The sequence below is a fragment of the Dioscorea cayenensis genome, chromosome 3, assembly GCF_009730915.1.
Source record: "Dioscorea cayenensis subsp. rotundata cultivar TDr96_F1 chromosome 3, TDr96_F1_v2_PseudoChromosome.rev07_lg8_w22 25.fasta, whole genome shotgun sequence".
NCBI lineage: Eukaryota > Viridiplantae > Streptophyta > Magnoliopsida > Dioscoreales > Dioscoreaceae > Dioscorea > Dioscorea cayenensis.
The window spans coordinates 17,122,646-17,137,003 of record NC_052473.1 but is presented as its reverse complement, the minus strand read 5'-3'; the positions used below and the strand labels follow the sequence as shown (position 1 = coordinate 17,137,003).

The 14,358-nt window shown below is 32.8% G+C and overlaps 2 protein-coding genes and 1 long non-coding RNA gene across 8 annotated transcripts; 1 reads left to right on the top strand and 2 right to left on the bottom strand.

Moving 5' to 3' along the window:
• Nucleotides 1-710: 710 nt before the first annotated feature.
• On the bottom strand, nucleotides 711-1,911 carry LOC120252194. The gene is made up of 3 exons (XM_039260635.1): nucleotides 1,491-1,911; nucleotides 1,250-1,405; nucleotides 711-1,175 (listed from the first exon to the last, which is right to left on the bottom strand). The coding sequence occupies exons 1-3, from the start codon at nucleotides 1,836-1,838 to the stop codon at nucleotides 897-899; spliced, it is 783 nt and encodes a 260-aa protein (XP_039116569.1). The 5' UTR covers nucleotides 1,839-1,911; the 3' UTR covers nucleotides 711-896.
• Nucleotides 1,912-2,561: 650 nt separating this feature from the next.
• On the bottom strand, nucleotides 2,562-10,789 carry LOC120252210. 6 transcript variants are annotated; one of them, XR_005533761.1, is made up of 6 exons: nucleotides 9,309-10,789; nucleotides 8,696-9,234; nucleotides 5,030-6,110; nucleotides 4,835-4,960; nucleotides 4,648-4,757; nucleotides 2,562-2,625 (listed from the first exon to the last, which is right to left on the bottom strand). It is a non-coding gene; the product is annotated as an uncharacterized LOC120252210 (long non-coding RNA). The 6 variants fall into 6 exon arrangements; XR_005533767.1 differs by lacking the exon at nucleotides 2,562-2,625 and adding an exon at nucleotides 8,566-8,695 and having other exon boundaries at nucleotides 4,367-4,757; nucleotides 8,882-9,234; XR_005533773.1 differs by lacking the exon at nucleotides 2,562-2,625 and having other exon boundaries at nucleotides 4,369-4,757; nucleotides 9,309-10,528; nucleotides 10,648-10,669.
• Nucleotides 10,790-11,883: 1,094 nt separating this feature from the next.
• On the top strand, nucleotides 11,884-12,912 carry LOC120251084 (proline-rich receptor-like protein kinase PERK2). Its single transcript, XM_039259627.1, has 2 exons — nucleotides 11,884-12,527; nucleotides 12,906-12,912. Exons 1-2 carry the CDS (start codon nucleotides 11,884-11,886, stop codon nucleotides 12,910-12,912), a joined length of 651 nt encoding a protein of 216 aa, XP_039115561.1.
• Nucleotides 12,913-14,358: the final 1,446 nt, after the last annotated feature.

Sequence of the window (14,358 nt, the reverse complement as noted above, 5' to 3'; positions counted from 1 at the left end):
ATATTAAATATTTTGGATCATGCTGAACAATAAGTTGTCCAACTATTCACTCACCTCAATTTGCATCTCTCTTTCAAATATCTAAGATTTGACAACTTCTTCACTTAAGAAATTGTAATTAGCAAAACACAGGCTTACATTGGCATTCTTCAATAAAAAGGATTTTTCCTCGGTAAAATCTACTCATTTGACTCTCATACGGAAACTTGAGTATTTGATATTCTCCCAATGCATGTTTATGGCATAAATAAAGTGTGTGAGATGGCTTCTCCGTGTTATTTAAAAAAAAAAATCTGATCCTGATCTCGCCAAAATAATTCAATTGTTTCAGCATAACTGCTACTCAAACACAACATTTACTGAACAATGAGAAGAAACCATTAATGAGAGTTTATTCATAAATGTGATCCAAAGAAAACAGAATATATGGATTTTATAGGGGTATGTATGTAAAAGAAAGAAACAAGGAATAGGCACCACTAAAACATCCAACTCTAAAATCTAAAATGGTCTAATATGAAAACAAGCCATCAGTGTCCAGTGACCAATGAAAATTGATAGTTAGTGAGAATTCTCAAGCAGAGCCTTTCATTGGACAATCTCTAGCAACCAAAAAGAAAACTTTTCAAGTCATCACATTAAGGATCTATAAAAAAAATATATATATAATTAATGAGTAAGAAAAGATCTGCAACTTCACAATTTCATCCCAAAAGTAAGAATTAAATGGTCTAATTCAAACAATTCAAAGATAAATGTCGAAATATGACAAGTATAACAACATTCAAGCAAATACATCACAGAGACCTGTTTGTTGGTCCAAAACTCAACAACATCAATAGTTTTTTTATTACAGAAAGGGAAAAAGTTTGAAAGATTTTAAAATACCTGATAATTTATCTTGGAACAAAAGCGATTCTTGCTTGACTAGATAGTTTCTTCAACTCGAGCAGCTTTTGGTAAGCTTTGGTTGACTTCACCAATTGTTCTTTCAATATTGTCATCTTTTTTAGATTCGGGGACGCAGCCAAGATGAACGACAAAAATGAAAGCTCATTTTCAGTACCCGAAAAACCATCAAGCCTCACAGTGAGAAGTTGATCAAAGATAAATTTTGAATTCCTGCCCATGCCATCTTTCCAAATGTTTGGGCAATTTATCTGAAATGAGATTGTCTGTAAAGAAAATACACAGGTTAATAGAGTTGTAATTAATTTGGTATTCTCGTAAGCAAGAAAATTTCATGTACCCTTATTTCAAGAGATTCTACAGCTTTGGCCTTCTCCATGAAACAGAAGAGTGCATATTCACTTATCAGGTCCCCGAACATTACGGTCAAACATAGCTTCGCCAAGTGATCAAATGTTGAAGTAGGGGTAAGTTTTGTACAAAACTTTGCCACTATCTATGAAAAAGAACAAAATGAAACATGAGCTCAATGGCATTAAATTTGCAAATAATAAAGGAGATATGCGGAAGTATATATTCACCTCCAAGGCCTGAACATTCTTCTCTATCTTTCTGTATAAAGATCTGCCGCTGCCCCATCTTTCTTGACAACTAAATAGATGGAAAGATGCATCATGCAGTACAGGAGCAACCAAATGGAGCCGTTTGAAATTATTTATCTTCAAACATTGGAGGCTGTCTGAATGAATCTTGAGCATCTCGATGTCATGCTTAATAAACATCGACAACTCATTTAACTGAGTGAAACTCAAAATCAAATTCTCAAGTTCATCAGGTGAAAACATTACATCATTAAGTTCAAGAGTCTTCAACTTGTCCAAGCCTTGGAAATTTTGAGGTACAATAAGCTCACCGCCACAAGCTTTCATTTGCACAATAAACTGACCTACTAGCAAATTAGTTGGAAGATCGACAGAGCCGGTAGTAAAGTTTATGTCTTCATCAATTGGATCAGAAATTTGCAAAAATGGAGATGGAAGAAAACTTAGATATTGTTAACTTTTGCGCTTCTTTTCCTTCTATATCAAGAGTATTACCATTCTTCAACGATACCAGTTCTAGTTGTTGTAATTGAGTGCAGCTTGAAACCAAATAACTTAAATCACTCTTTGAGATTACAATTTCATGGAGTCTAAGGGTCTTTAACTTGCCAAGACCTTTGAAGTTACGCGGTAGGGTAATGACGCAATTGGCCAGCTTAAGATGCCTCAACTCATGACAAGAGAAAAGGCTAGAATGGACCTTGTACATGTCATCCAACGGTCCTGATACAACAAGTCTAAAATTTTGGACTTCCTTTCTTGATACCACAAGAATCCACCTATCGATGGTTTTGGATGAATCAAATTTCATCATAAGATGTAACTTAAGTATTGGACCGTCATGTAATAAGAGAAATCGATCAACAAAGTCCTCATTAGATATAAATTCCTTATCATCGAAAACTAAGTTCCTCAATGAAGCCCACGCATATCTCCACTTAGTGGATAAAATCCTAGTCCTCGCAGCGTCTTTTATAGGCAAACGCTCTAGAATTTTTTCTTTAATTTCAAATGGAAGATTGCTAATAAAATCTAAACTTTCAGCCATCATTTTGTTTGTCTTTAAAATGATGGTAACTTCAAATATCTTTCCACACCTCTTTATCACCTGTGGCTATTAGAAAAAAAAGCAATTTCTAAAACAAATGAATTCCAATATCAAATCATTCATATTGCAATGACAAAATTCATTAAAGAAAACACAAAACCAAACCAAAATCAAAACTTCAATTCTTCTTAGTTATATATATGTGCCCTATATATTGCCATAAAAACAATTACAAATCCCCGGTGAAAAAAGTTGAGAAACCTTAAGAAAAAAAATGAAAATTTATCCCTAAAATCAAGAATAAGCAAATTGTTCTGTGGATCACAAAAAATAACACTGATTAATCAAGAAAATTAATCAATTTTGTGAACTCTAATGTAATATATGCTTACAGTTTCCCAAAAAAATCATATCATGATTCCAAAAAATAAACAATAAAATCCCCATGATAAATATGTATTGCCATAAAAACAATTACAAATCACCGGTGAAAAAAAGTAGCGAAATCTTAACAAAAAAATGAAAATTTATCCCCAAAATCAAGAATAAGCAAATAGTTCTATGGATCACAAAATATAACACTGATTAATCAAGAAAATTAATCAATTTTGTGAACTCTACGCATGCTTACAGTTTCCCAAAAAAATCATATCATGATTCCCAAAAAATGAACAATAAAATCCACAAGATAAATATGTATTGCCATAAAAACACTTACAAATCACCGGTGAAAAAAGTTGCGAAATCTTAACAAAAAATGAAAATTTATCCCCAAAATCAAGAATAAGCAAATAATTTATATGGATCACAAAAACTAACATTGGTTAATCAAGAAAATTAATCAATTTTGTGAACTCTACACAACATAATTTATGTTTACAGTTTCCCAAAAAATTCATATCATAATTCCCAAAAATAAACAATAAAATCTGCAAAACAAATATAGAGTATACCTAATGGCCAAAAAATACGGCTAGAATCTAGGATCAACTTCAAGATGAGAGGAAAGGAATGGCGGCGGCGACGGGATTTGAGAATTCGAGCAAAGGGTGGTATTTAAAGGATCTTTCGAGTTAAACCCTAAAAAAATAAAACTTATAATTTGTAATAATTATTATTTATAAGTTATTTAAAACTCATTTTCTTATTGTATTTTCAAAATTTAAATAGGGTTACATATTTGTAAAGAAATATGTTTTTAAACAAAGATTGCATTAAAATAGAAAATAAGAAACAAATAACAATAAAAAATAAGATTCAAAACTATATTTTTACAACTACTTAACATCTAATCCAAACCATCCAAATTCAAAATTCTTGTTAACATCATGATGCTTACTAGATCAATCCGCAAAATAAAATGAAATAAATTTAATAATAAAGCTATTAATAAAAATATTCATTCTTCTCTCTTTATGAGAAAAGATATTTTATATCTCTCTCTAAAAAACACATTTCACATTGTGCAAGATCATTTACCACAACATTACTAGTTTTATTTATTATCTTTTGAAAAATGCTTAAGTGGCAAAATTTAGATGTCAAAAACTTTGTTTTCTTAACTTACTTTGATGAATTTTAATTTTTCTTCTGAATTCTTCTTTGTATTTTTCTATTTTTTTCATCATCCTACTAATGTTTTAAAATATATTTTCATATAACCTACAAGAGTGATTTACATCAATTCTATAAAGAAAATATATAAAATTATAATACTACCAATGAAAAATTATATATAAAAAATTATAACTCAAGGTTAACAAAAACAATTTTTCTTCAAGAAGCGCACATGCAAATATAAAAATTTCAAGGAGGTAATGAAAACATATAATAAATCTTTTTTATCAAAACCCAGCAATATTAGAAGTTTTGATTATAAGACTGGATTCATTAATTTCCTAGACAAGGATATTCTAAATGACCAATAAGCTCAGCCATAAATGATATAAATTTTTTTGGTCAATCTCTTAAACTTCAGCAGGTTATTAGAGATTTCAATACTTCCCTTTTTATCAAATATTTTCAGTTCTGTAAGCAATGGTGCAATACTGAGTATGAAATCCAAAATTGAAAGTTCAGTATCATAACCTGGAATGCTGTCAAACTTCAACACAAGAAGGTGATCAAATCTAAATTCCAAATGTGCACTTTGAATATTCCCAAATGTTTGTAGAAGAGCGTTCTTCCAATGAATGTGCCTATAAAGAAAATACACGGATTAAGAAATTTGAAGTTAGTCATACGGCTTGAATGCAAGAGTGGCAATTTCACGTACCTTTATTTTAAGTTCTAGTACAACATTAGCTTTTTCAAATAAGCAGAAATCCAATCTTCAAAAAAGGATTCACCAAATGATTGAATTTATAGGGAATGTATCTTTTGTATGTAACTTTTCCAATACCTATGAGAAATTACACATGAGTTCAATGGCATACATAAAGAATTTGCCAAAATAATTTAGCAAGTTCACCTTATGAAGTCGATTACTTTGCTCTCGAATTCCATGACGATCAATATATAATAGGTTGATGGATGCATCACTAAGTAGAGGAGTTACCAAATGGAGATGATTGACAATATGCATGATCCTTGAACATCGGAGAGTTTTTAAGTGAATACTGAAACCAGTGCAATCTCACAATAAACATATTTCTAAGTCCTTTAACCGACGGCTGCTCAAAATCGAATTCTAAGTCCTGTTAACTGACAGCTTCTAAAAATCAAATTCTTGACTCCATCCAGCAAAAGCAATGCATCAGGGAGGTGAAGAATCTGCAACTTTTAAAAGCCTTGGAAATTTTGAGGCCGTGCAAGGTCACTGTCATAAAGTTTCAGACGCACCAAAGCATGGCATAATAACAACTTAGCAAAAAAATTATGTGTGTCTGACCTTAAGTTCGTGCTTGCATCCAGTGGATGATAATATGTCGAAAAGAACTCAAACAAACCAAAAGTAGTCAAGTTTTATTGTTTTGTCCCTTTGTTATCAAGACATGCAGAATCACACAGATACATCAGTGTCGGTTTCTGTAACTGAGTGCTCGGAAACTTTAAATCGGCATAAGATAAGTTTATGATGTTATCGAGTACAAGTGCCTTCAACTTATTGAAACCTTTGAAGTTTTGCGGTGAAGTACAAAATTGCAGAGCTGAAGATGCCTCAGCTAAAGAAAAAGAGAAGAGACTCGAATGGATCTTATAGCCAATTTACCTTTCAAGTTTGATGTGTTGGATTTTCTTTATTGATGCCATAAGGATCCACTTATGCATGGTTTCAGATCTTTGAACCTCCATCACAAGATAGATCCGATAAATTTGCCCATCATGTAATGTGAGAACTTGATCAACAAAATTAGAAAACTTTATATTACTCTCCTCAGACGGAAAATCATCTCCATCAATTACTAGTCCTGAAGTCCACACATATCTCAATTTAGTGATAAAATCCTTTCCCAACAGCATCTTATCAGGAAAAATAGTAGAATTTTTTCTTTGATTTCTGCTGCCAGATTGGTGATAATGTTTGAAATTGGAGGCCATTTTCACTCCATCTAGAAACGATTCAAATTTCCAACAAACAAATCAAATATCAATAAGAACCACGACAAACAAACACCTTAAATTCATCACATGATTCACATAATGACAACTATACAGCATGAGATGGTTAATATCACTATAATTCTATAATCAAAAGCAAATACTTCAAACACTAACATGACAAATTCTTCAAACGAAAGTTATCTATCTATAAACCATGCCCATAGTATAAGTTCATAGTTTACAAAACATCCCACAATAAGTCCACAATTAAGATAAAAGAACTGACCTTGATAAAAACTTTGGCTTCCAAGTTCATATGTGAGAGAGAGAGAACATTGTATGGGATAAAGAACATATACAGTATGTAAATAGATAGACAGCTATTGACCTATTGTCTTAGTGTGAACAGACCTACTCATCAACGTTGCCACCTCATTCATGTAATAACCTCAGCACAAATGTCCAGCAGGCATATTTGGAAATTTCATTATTTTCCATATATAAACCCCACAAAATCTTGTATATCATGTAAATTCCATAGCTTTGACATACACATACTTTGCGGAGGTAAATATACAAATAACACTAACTGAATTTGTATTTGTTTTTCATACATAATGTACTTCTGCAGTAATTATTGACCAAAAACCATGTTATGCTTGATCCAAATTCAAGCTGTTTAATAAAAAAAAGAAATTCACTTGATCAGTGTACAATTTTTTTTTAATTTAACTTTTATATTGTAATATGACTGATTTTAAGTATTTAATCCATTGATTTATATAGTCTTCTTTGTCATGTATACCAATATATAATATACATATTTCAAGCAAGTTTGTGTTTCAGACAAGTTGGTGGGTGGGCAAATGATCAAATAAAATTTTTCAACTCAATAAAGAGGTTGACTCGAACCATCAAGTATAACCAAGATACATTTATACCTAACCAAACTCACTTAAATTGTCTCTGGTATGTCAGATGCCCAAATGAAAGGGATATATTAAAAAAACCATTTCATTTATACATTTGTAATTAAGAAAAAGAGATTTTTTCATCTAAATCCAAAAGAAACTACAGATTGTTCTCACTGTATGTCAATTTGTACATGTCAAATGTAATGGAGCAAAAGTTAACATTTGTCATAAAAGAATATCAGTGGGGCAAATATATATATATATATATATATATATATATATACACACACATATATATATGTCTCATTTATTTTGTTTCGAAATATTCAACATTTTTGGGAATGATTTCAAGGTTTCGATTTTAGTATACTTTATCTTATATAATTTCTTTTGTCCAAATAGTTATTTTGGATTTTCATTTTTATGTTTCATTTTTCTTCCATGTTAACTGACACTATAACTTTAAAAAAAAATTTCCGTGGGCTGTGTTATAACAACATTTTAGCTATTAAAGATTTCTCATGTGGAATACCCAATTATCCATGCCTAACCTTTTAATTTATGTCATGCCACTAGACTAATTTATTGAGTGAAATTCAAAAATATTATTCTAATATATATTTTAAAATAATATGTAATATATATTCAAATTTATATATTTTTTCAATTCCACTAAGCAAAACCAGCCACATGAATTGGGGGCAAATCAATAGCATGTTCTTTCATATGAGAATTTTAGTCACACATGCAATGTCAGGCTTTCTGCAGGCATATAAGCAATGTCATGATTCACTTGGGTTATACATGCAGTTCAAAGTTATGCGCATATAAACTAAAATTTTCAGTGGTGTACATGAAAGTATGCAAATTTCAAAGTAAAATATGTAAAACTAACAATATCTCATCTCTTGGGAGGAATAGTTTGCCTAAACATTAATTCTTCTATCAATCCAACAAGCTAATCTTTAACATTCAAGATTTAACAAACTCTTTTTAATTGTCAAACAGAAAACTAAAAAAGAAAAAAATCCATTATTCTCATTACTTGTTGCTCCTTTCTGAGGTAAAACTGAAGATTCTAACTCTCACAATATGAACCACTAAAACTGAAGATCATGATTTCAAACATCTGGAAATTCAACATGATAATAAATACTCTGACTCCAAATAAGATGAGACATATCAGTCATTTAGGCAAAATGGTTCAAAAACTCTCGAAAATGATTTCAACTTGTTTCCACAACCATTTGAACTTCAACAGCTTTACCAAGATTTTAGTTTCACAAATGAATCTACCAAGTAAATTATTTTCACTTTTTCAAGCAAAGCTGTAGTATGATCTCCAAAAATGACACTTCAGTTTTAGCACCCGATAAAAGATTAAACTGCAGAATGGCAAGGTGTCAAATCTAAACTCTGAAACTGACTACTTTAGCTATTCCCAAATGTTCAAATAACACTTACCTACTGAATGAGCCTATAAAGGGAAAAAATTAAGCGAGTCAAATTTAATCATTTGTCATTACACAAGTGTAAGGATTTCATGTACCTTAATGTTCATTTGTGGAAAGCAATGGAAATGCAGAAAGCAGCATACTCACTGATCATATCTCCGAATGTTACAACCAAAGAGAAATTAAAAGCAGGAATATAACTTTTGAAAATGAATTTGCCAATACCTGGTGAAAAAAGAACAGAACATGAGTTCAGCAATGCAAAAAATTTTGCAAAAATCAAGAAGCATGACAGTATGAACTGAGTTGATTATTCATCTTCATTGAATTTCACAATGAAGTTTGGCATGTTTGTATCTGTTACAAGATAGTAGATCAAGAGATACATCATTCATTCAGTAACGGGGCTACCAAATGGAGATGCTTGAAACCACGCAAGCTCCTTAAACATTGAAGGCTTTTACAGTCAATACTCAGATCATTGAAATCTTCCCAAGCTTGAAGTTGTAACTCCTTCAACTGAGGGTAGCTAGAAATAAAATTGACACAAGAAGAGTTTCAGATGCACCAAAGATTGCCATACTTCAAGAATTGATATCTGTTACATTTTCTTTTGCACATTTTATTTAGAATATAGAAGCATAGCAATGCACTTCCGGGTCTTGTAACTGAGTCCTCGTTGAAACAAAGAGCATAATTCACCGTCTGAGATTGTGAAACGAAAGAGTTGAAGAGTTTTCAACTTGTCAAAACCTTTGAAATTTCTGAGCAAAGTAACAGTGCAGTCACATAGATGAAGATGCTAGAGTTCATGAAAAGAGAAGAGAAAAGAACGGACCTTGTAGCATGGTGGTTGAAATATTTCAAGTCTGAATTCTTGGATTGTCATTCTTGATACCATAAGGCTCCACTTAGGAGTGAATTTATATCATTTTTTAGACACTATTCTCCGATGGAATTTATGTATCCAACCATTGGGCAACAAGAGGACATAATTGACAACACCAGAAATCTGATATAACTAGGTTCAAACAAGAAGTAATATTAATCGTAAACCGAGATCATCAATGAACCTGCTAGTAAATAGTACAAGCTGTCTTTATAGTTTAAGTTTCCACCCTTGTTCCCGGAAAGCTTGGAAGGCATCATCCATGAGGGAATTTTGTACATTGGACATGACTAACATGGAAGTTGAGGCTTGATCCACCAAAATTTCATCATTAAAAGAAACTTTTAAAATTTGAGGAACTTTTTCTAAACTGACAACCCTCTCATATACCTGCAGACAGCTACTCGACATAGACGAGTATTGGCAGCCAGCCACCCTCATAACGTTCCGTGTTTGAACAATATCACTGTCATCCCCATGCCTGGCATGCAAGTTGGATATCATGTAGATATTTGAAAAGTTTGGTTTAAATCATGATCTCTTGAGTTGAGTTCCACATAATATTGCACAACCTCTATAATAGTTAGCTCTACCGAAACCTTCGGTCATGGACCTACATGTCGTTTTAGCAGGCTTCAGAATCACATTCTTCAAGTCACACTTGATAGCCTTCATTTCACTTCACATAAAATTTTAGTTGGATGATTTACAAATGAGCCCAGCAATTTTATTTTAAGTAAACATCCTCTATTTAGATGCTGATGTGATGCAACTAAATTTATCCAAACTCTTATGACCAGTATCTCAATTCAATTCCTGTTGTACACACAATGAAACCAATTTCTTACAACCCTCAATGCACCAACAAGTTCACAAAACAAATCAATACCCTGAACAAATTGACAGACTGGACTGTTTCAGGTTTAGGACGACATTGCAAAGCAAACTTTAAACAGTTGCTGCTTCCATATTTCAATCAAAATCAATTCAGTAAATAAACAATGAGGTCAAAACCCACAAAGTCACAGACAACAGCATCAAAACTCACATTTTTTTCTCATTTCCAAAACTGGCAATTGCTGAAGACACTACCAAACATTGTGCTCAAAACCACACATCAACTAAAGTGACAACGTCATCAATTCCCACCAACTCAAATGTGATTCACACTACTTCAATCAACATAAACATTAAAAACAAAAAAACAAAAGAATCCATCTTTCAGCTCAGAAACAATGCCTCAACTCAAATAAAAACAGAAAGAATGTAAGTAGGGTTTGGATCTTACCCTTCTACAGCGAATCAGCTACTCCAGATGATGGAAAAAAGGGGGAGAAAAGATCAAAAGCAGTGATAAATCCGGGAAAGAATGCCACATAATTCGCAGTCTGATGTCTCGCGGAGGAGCATAAACTTCTTTTGTCCGTTAACAACGGATATTTTTGACCCGCATTAGTAACCAAGCATGGCCCAGCCCATTTAGTGGCCCGAATTTTGTAGTATAAGTTAAGGTTTTAACATTTTATCATAATACTTTAATAAATTGAAAAAAAAAAGAAGCACTAGTCTCAATGTAAAAGACATTGATGTGAAGATTCAAGATTTGAGTTTAAATCCGCAGTAGTGGTAATAAATCCCCGACTCCGATTGTTGAATCAGTGCTTATAGTTTGATACGAAAAAAAAATGACGGACAGTACAACACAAATTTTTTTGCTCCTTGTTGGTTTTGTAAATAGGCATGAAGTACAGCACAAAAAGTTGGTTGAGTACAACATAAATTGTTAAAAATCTTGTCCCACCAAAACCACCGTATAACTTTTTAAGTGTGGTACAACACAACCAAAAAGACAATTTTGTCCCTAGTTAAAATTAAAAAATTACAACACCTGACCTCAACCCAATAAAAAAATTTTGAAAATAAAAAATTATATTTGGTAAAAAAATATTAATTATTTTATTTTAGAAATTAAATAAATATACCCTAATAATTATATTTTAGAAATTTAAAAATATATATAATTGCACCCTAATAATTTTATAAATTATAAAAAAAATAAGTGATTACTATTAAAAATAGAACAAATTTCAAAATATTTTGTCATGTTAATTTTTTTTCCAAAACAACAAAATATTATACAAAGGGTATTATAATAATTTTATAATTTTTAGTACAGTACTTATGTAAGTCAAACTAAAAAACAGTACAAAATTGTTTGTGATGTCCACTAAATATCAAATAAAGAACAATACAAGCATTTGTGTTGCACTTAGATATTTGTATTGTGTTGTACTCCTTGTGTTGTACTCTACGCTCAAATCAAATGGACCCCAAGGACTCACTTTGTTGAATGTATAAATTTTTTATGTGCCTTTAATTGTATATGTGCTTGTATGTTGGTATGTTACTATAAAATCTATGAGTAATGCTATATAGAACGAACAGATCACACGAAACCCGAAACCAGCCACATGAATGATGTGGCTGGTGACGTGTGATCTGCTTTTTTAAATTAAAAAGAGAAATGATCACACGTGATCTCTCTCTCTTGTTTGAGTGTGTGCTCCCTATTGCCCTTGGTCTTCCCGCCTCCAGCCGCTGCTCTGCCTCCACTGCCTCCCGGCCGTCTGCTCTCTCCCACTCCTCGGCCGTCTGCCTCCCCACTCCCGGCCGCGCTGCCTTTCTGCCTGCTCGCTCTGCTCTCCCCCATTTTCGGCCCCTGTCCCGTCTCCTCTGCTTTCACTCGCCTCTGCCCGTCCCTCGCCTCCCGGCCCCGTTGTATCTCCCGCCTCCGGCCACATCCTTGCCGCTGCCTGCGTTTCCACCGCCTCCCCGCCTCATCCTTGCCACTGCTCTGCTCTCCACCGCTCCCTGCCCCTATCCTTGGCCACTGCTCTGCTCTCACCACTCCCTGGCTGCCCTGCCTCCCACTCCTGCTGCTGCCCCTGTTCCGCTGTCTCGAGTCTCTACTTCCTCGGCCTGCCTGCCTCCTGCCCCGCGCCTGGCCTCGCCTCTCACTCCTGGGCTGCTGCTCCCGGCTCGCCCTGCTCCCTCGCCTCCCGGCCGTCTGCCCTCCCGCCTCCTGCCGCTGCTCGTCCTCTGCCTCCCTGCCCCTGCTCGCCTCACCGCTTCTCAGCCGCCGTCTGCCTCCCCACTCGCCGCCATCTCGTTCCCCCGCCTCCCGGGATGGGAGCACACACTCAAACGAGAGAGAGAGAGAGAGAGAGAGAGAGATCATACAAAAGAGAGAAGAGAGATCATACAGGAGAGAGAGGGAAATCATACGAGAGAGAGAGAAGAGAGATCACGTGTGATCTGATCTCTTTTTATTTTATTTTTAATTTACGGGATGTAGCTGGTTTCGTGTGATCTGTTCGTTCTATATAGCATTACTCAAAATCTATATGTTTGAGTGACCCTTCAAGTGACCCGTGAGATGCTAGGAGGAGCAAATCTCACATTGGCTCAAAATCTAAATTAGAACCCAGACTTGAATTAAAACTTTATTGAGTGTTGAAGTGTTGAATAATTAACTTGTATATGTAGGATTTGATTAATATTAAATTAAATTATATATAGTTATTTTGCAATTAAAGAGCTATATAATGAATTGTAAAAAATTATTTAAAAAATAATAATTTTAGTAATATGAATTGTAATGAAGGCCACTGAAGCGTTGAATGTGTTAAGATTTTTTTTTATTAATTTTTTTAATTATTTTTTTACAAATAGATGACAAGTGTGCTCTATTTAAAATAGTCAAAGACTCGTATATTTGTTGAACAAATTGAAAAACCATGTCATTGGTTCTTTAATGCTTTGTTGCATCAAAATTGAAGAACTCAATGAAAGTTTAAATTAAAGAGTTCAGTTTTATCATTTTCGTATCACTAGTTACAAAAATAAAGCAAACATGCATATAAATCACTGTTGAAATTACAATTATACAATCTTTGAGACTATCATGAGTGTAGAATTGATATATATATATATATGCACACTCGTTTGAGTCAAGTAGCTACTAATTTTTATTTAAAAATAAAAATATAATTTGCAACTAATTATTTTACTTCCAATCAAAATGTTTGTGTTAATAAAGTTCAAAAGTTAATTAAATTTCAGTATCTTATTACAAAAACATGTTTTATTCAATGAATCAATATAATATCTATAAAGAACTATATACAAATAACTCCCTCACAGTTGTATTTCTCTTTTTCCAAGTTCTTAGACCAGTCCATCTTTAATAACAAGCCTTCCCTGGTTACTCTGTTTTCCACCTCTGTATTATGTTCCTCTATTTATATATTATGGTTTATCCATTTAAAAAAAAAATTCTCAAATTTAGGATGAATGATCCACATGGACAGATATGTAACAATTCAAAATTTCTCACTGCTGTGAATATTATTTGGCCCCCCTATCATACTGTTCGATTGAGTTAATTTTCTTATTATTGCTATTTCTTATCTTCTTTTATTACCTATGATAAAATTATGATTTATTTATTTTTATAAAAAATTAATAATAATAATAATAATAAAATTATATCTTTATATGTGTGAAAGAAAACCAAAAGTAAAGTACAATTAAACACAGCATTACACTACAAGGTAAATGACCAACCCAAAGCCAAACACAAGAAAAAACAATTAATAATACATAAAAAGTAGTTAAAAAAACTAGACTTTGATATTCCTTGAATTTCGCAATAACATAAAAATAAATTTATTTAGTTTTTTCAAATGATAAGGACAAATGTGAAAAAAAAACAAGAAGATAACCATAGAGACTACATATTAAAATATTAAATACTTTTGAACAAGCGGAACACTAATTTGTCCCACAACCTTGCAAGAAAACATACATCAATCATTTCATTAATGATATTAAACATTAATGGGATGGCATAATATCTCAACCCAAGCATAGTTCCACTTCCTTAGTGGAGTGTAAGTGCCACTTTCAATTGTACAAAATTTTCAAAGGAACACAATCA

Excerpts from the sequence above, each read along its gene's own strand:
- LOC120252194 (XM_039260635.1), bottom strand. The coding sequence starts at position 1,838 with ATGAAAGCTTGTGGCGGTGAGCTTATTGTACCTCAAAATTTCCAAGGC. Across the intron at positions 1,406-1,490 it reads AGAATGTTCAGGCCTTGGAG|ATAGTGGCAAAGTTTTGTAC; the intron begins GTGAATATATAC and ends TCTTTTTCATAG. Across the intron at positions 1,176-1,249 it reads TAGAATCTCTTGAAATAAGG|ACAATCTCATTTCAGATAAA; the intron begins GTACATGAAATT and ends TTTTCTTTACAG.
- LOC120251084 (XM_039259627.1), top strand. The coding sequence starts at position 11,884 with ATGATCACACGTGATCTCTCTCTCTTGTTTGAGTGTGTGCTCCCTATT.